General features: G+C 44.5%; 1 protein-coding gene across 1 annotated transcript in view; it reads right to left on the bottom strand.

Annotated features, from left to right (window-relative positions):
* Positions 1–5,000, bottom strand: part of LOC123753076 (protein lozenge) — a gene marked incomplete at its 3' end in the record, with an annotated part of 44,581 nt that overhangs the window by 1,644 nt on the left and 37,937 nt on the right. Inside the window, 1 exon segment of the mRNA XM_069331916.1 lies at positions 965–1,078. Within this exon segment, the coding sequence (XP_069188017.1) occupies positions 965–1,078 (114 nt within the window).

The raw sequence follows: 5,000 nt of genomic DNA, 5'->3' as shown, positions 1-5,000 counted from the left end.
AGAAACCTAAGGAAATGCAAACTCGCACATATGTCCACACACACATGTCCACAACACACACACACACACACACACACACACACACACATGTCCACAACACACACACACACACACACACACACACACACACACACACACATCTGTTTATCAAAGCATGCAAGTCATTTGCCCAAACACCACGGCACGCGGGGGAGGCAAGGTGCGTGTGTTTGCGTGCGTGTGCGTTGTGAACCAATAAACGATGGCCCGTCGTGGTGACATGTGCTGGGAACTGCAGTCGATTCCTCCCTCACCTTCTCTCTCTCCCTCCCTACCTCCCTCCCTGAGGTTCCTTTCCCTCCTCTCTCTCTCTCTCTCTCTCTCTCTCTCTCTCTCTCTCTCTCTCTCCACAATCCTACAACGGGTTGCTCAGAACAGAGGAAGAGAAGTGAACATGAATATCTTGAATTGTTCAAGAGACGAAAGTGGAACAAGAAAGCTGCCTTTTCTCCACGCGTTGAACAAAGTGGATCAGTCGCTCCACCTGCTCGTGTTCATCTAAGAAAATGGGACTGTCTGGGCGCGCAATTTATATGTGCATACCCCACACATAACTATGTACATACTTACTAGCTCTTTAATTAGGCCATATGTAATATATGGTGTACATTCATCATTCATCCATTCGTCTCACCAATCATTAACTCACTCCCCCCCTCCCTTGCTTCATCCATAAATCTATTAATCAACTAATCAACCAACACTTTAAAAATCTAAGCATCCACCTAACCCCCCCACCCCCCAACACATCCAACTATCAACATCATCCAACGAAACAATCAAACCATTTCAACTCTCAGCACATTCATCTATTAGTTCCCCCTGCCATCCACCACTGACCATCCATCAATCCACCCAACCATTGCTCGCACACCTCCATCCACACACCACTCTCCACCCATCCACCTACCCACAATCCACTCACGTGACTTGTTTCGTGGTTCCCTGGGGCCATCCACTGTCACCTTGATGGCCTTAGTCAGGGTCGTCATCTGCATCGGCGCCGTGCTGATAATGATTGACAGGTTGAAGCTCTTCCCTGGTGGATGAAGATGGCGACAGGTTAGGTTAGGGCTTGAGGTTGTGAGCATGGGAGGAGATAGGGAGTGGTATGGTGCTCTCTCAAGGCTGGAGAGTGTGAGAGAGAGAGAGAGAGAGAGAGAGAGAGAGAGAGAGAGAGAGAGAGAGAGAGAGAGAGAGAGAGAGAGAGAGAGAGAGAGAGAGAGAGAGAGAGAGAGAGACAGACAGACACAGATAATAGATATGCATTAAACTCCTCATTATTATCAGTAAATAATTTCAACTAATAGTATATCTTATCATTACTAATCATAACGATCATCCCTGCAATTCTAACTAATAACTAGCAATATATTAGCAATTAAGGGCCACCAGCACGACTGAGGTGAACAAACAGCTCTCGTTTCACACGAGATCAATAGCTACAGTAATCGATAATTGGGTGGTTAGCGGTTAACGACCCTTAGAGTTGCCGGGGGACGAGACTAGAGGGGTTAACTGCCTGGTTTAACTATGTTGCCGTAACTACTGGATCATGGTAACAACCCTGGCTAAGTGGCTTAACTGTGGTTATAGTTACGCTTAAGGGGAATCTGTATTCGCTTACTGTGCTCACCTAGATGTATTAGTTAAAATTCTATATAGAATTAACTTAAAACAATTTCTTCATTTCAACCACCTTGCTTATGCGTGATCAACAAGGTTGTTGGTATTTGGCAGTTGCGTCTCACAAAGGCACCATAGTACAGCTGACCAGGAGAGCTATAGCGGTTATTAAATTCTATTTTGGTTTATTTGGAATTGTTAGTTTGCAATTGTGTGTTAGTTCACTTTATATAGAAAGAGAGGCCTTTTAAAGGTTCTTTTTACCGAGGCATAATCTACCTTTTTTTGAACCGTATAGTGCTGTTAAAATGGGTATTATAATTAACATCTTTGTCCATGTTAGACGAAGCACTTACGAACCTGTACATCTTTTCAATCTTTGGCGGCTTTGTTTACAATTATTAAACAGTTAATGAGCTCCGAAGCACCAGAAGGCTGTTTATAACAATAACAACAGTTGATTGGAAAGTTTTCATGCTTGTAAACCGTTTAATAAATGTAACCAAAGCCGTCAAAGATTCAGAAAAGATGTACACGTTCGTAAGTGCTTTCGTGAATCTGTCCCTTGGTCCTGCAAGGGCTTACAGGACTATCACAGTGAGTGATATGTGGGCATGCGGGCCAACTTAGCACAAGTCAAGCCTAGTTGCAAGCCGGTCGTGGAGTGGGGCTCCGGTTGGTCCTCTGCCTGAAACGCGCCTAATTTTCTCTTGAAAATTTCCACTTTCGTACCGGCAATATCTCTCTCTTATGTTTGCTGGGAGGATATTGACCAGCCGTAGACCTCTGATGTTCATCCAGTGCTCTCAGGCCATACCCGTGGCACCACTGCTGTTTAGAAGAGGGTCTCTTCTGCATTTCCTACCATGTTATTTCCGCAAAGTTAGCGTATTTGGGAAGTGGTCTGTAAGTTCATGGTTCCCCGTTTCAGTACCCGAATATAGACACTACCTGGATTGTACCTGGATGAGGTTCTGGAAGGTTTTCTACTCTCCCAGGCCCGGTCCACAGGTCCTACTGTCACAGTTACTAACGTTGTGTTGAAGACTGTAGTTAGTGGTGTGCGGAGTACCTCTGCAACTTTCCTTAGAGGCGCGACATTCCTTAGGCACTGAGTAAGATAGCCTCTGTGCTCTGTATTGAATTATGAAGTCTATGCATTGTTTCAAACGTAGCTTAGACATTTATGAATAAGGTAAATATGCATAGGAGCTGCCCGGCATGGGCCAATAGGTCTTTTTTTTTTTTGCAGTTTAATATAGTTTAATGTTCTAGTCCTGTCCTGTTTCCCCGCTCTGGTTCCGGAATGACGGGAGAAATCCTGTTGGTCTTGCTCCACTATCTTTGTTCCTCTGTGCGACATGGACCACTCCTATTACATAAACTAACGAGGTCATTCTCACTAGGAAGTCGCCTCCATGGACAGCCCTTCGACCTCTTTGACTCACCCGTCTGTTGTCTCATCTTCTATCCCTCTCAACCCACTCCTTGATCTGTGCCCCATCCTTTAACTCGACTATGGTGCACACAGAGATCACAATAGCGTGATTTCTGTGTGAACTTCTGGTTTCAACTCTTTTGACCATGTCGTAGGTCAGTCGATTAAGGCAGCGTCTGGGATGCTCGCGGACGTAGGTTCGAATCCTCGTCACGGCCCTTGTGGATTTGTTCGCTCGACTATGTGTCCGACTCGACTTAGCTGTGTAGTCAAGACACACGCTCGGTGGATCTTCCCCCTTAGGTTATCCCCCCTTTACAGTCTCTCTCTTTACCCCTTTGACCCCTTATCATTTACACACTTAACCCACAGCCCCTTTGTCTTCTATCCTCGGCGCATCTCCCCCCCCCCCCACCTCACTCTGTCTAACCCTTTGTACTATATTCGTTCCCTCTCCCCATCTTTGACGGGCTCACCATAGCCCGTGCTACATCGACACTTCGTCCTGAGTAGCTAAATCTGAAACAAAAACAACATCCCCATCTCTCTGGCTCTTAACCCTTAAAACCCCCTTAACACACCCTTAACACACCCTTAACACACCCTTAAAACCCCCTTAACACACCCTTAACACACCCTTAAAACCCCCTTAACACACCCTTAACACACCCATTTACCCTCACCAGTCACACCTCGCTCCCATTATATCCCAATCCACCTTCATCAAAGCATATCTTTCAATTGATCGATTAGCCTATAGGCACCGGTGTGGGCGTATGGGTTGTGTAGATTTCAAGGCTGAGTGGGTGATATTTGGTTAGGTTTTTGGAGTCCAGTGTGAGCTGGAGGGATAGGTAGGCCTCGATGGGCTGTGGATTGGTAAGTGGATGGTGGGGATAGGTAGGCCTGTAGGTTGAGCGTTGGAGAGTAGATGGGTGAGTAGTTAAGAGTGTGGATAGGTACCTGATTGATGGGGTTCTGGGAGTTCTTCTACTCCCCAAGCCCGGCCCATAGGCCAACCCATAGGTAGGGGTTGGGGCATGATTGGTTGGGTAGTAGGGATGAGGGAAGGTGGATAGAGGTTGGTAGGCCTAGATGTGAGTACTACACGGCTTGTGTAGAGTACAATCCAATTGTGAGACCAAACTCTCACAAGTCAAGCCTGGCCTCGGGCCGGGCTTGGGGAGTAGAAGAACTCCCAGAACCCCATCAACCAGGTATCAACCAGGCTCAGTTTGAATATGATCACACACTTCTGCTGGAGATTTCTAATCAACACGATAAGGCGTTCTCAAAGTACTGAAAAGAACGCTGCATACAAGATAAACAAAAATGAAATAAAAATTATGACAAACCAGACTTATGAATTCATCTTGAATCGATTAATAACCTGCCGTTTACTTCAATCAAAATATATAATTATATATAATTATTTCGTTGTATTTTACACACATGGTCAATTAAAATGATACCATTATTTTACAAAATATAGCTGTGAAAATACAGCTGTATTTAAACATTATATTTATACCATTTGTTGATATTAATAGTGGTTGTATATCAACATAATAAATTGCAGCTCATTTACACTTTTAACATTGATAATTTAGCACTTTTAATATAATAACATTTAACAGTGAACGACTAACACTTCCTAGTTTAACATCATCATCAATCTTAACAAATATTAGCCTTCCAGTTGACTTTATTAAATAAAAGAAGTGATATCACTGTTAGATTGAACTTGCTCACAATTATTATTTATCAGTGGTATTATCTCTCTCTCTCTCTCTCTCTCTCTCTCTCTCTCTCTCTCTCTCTCTCTCTCTCTCTCTCTCTCTCTCTCTCTCCACCCGTACTGGCCAATACCATCAAGGGCCGCGGTCAAGGGGTCAAT

This window comes from Procambarus clarkii, chromosome 26 (genome assembly GCF_040958095.1).
Source record: "Procambarus clarkii isolate CNS0578487 chromosome 26, FALCON_Pclarkii_2.0, whole genome shotgun sequence".
NCBI classification, from domain to species: domain Eukaryota; kingdom Metazoa; phylum Arthropoda; class Malacostraca; order Decapoda; family Cambaridae; genus Procambarus; species Procambarus clarkii.
The sequence above is the reverse complement of the archived record's forward strand: the minus strand, read 5'-3'. Positions and strand labels throughout refer to the sequence as shown.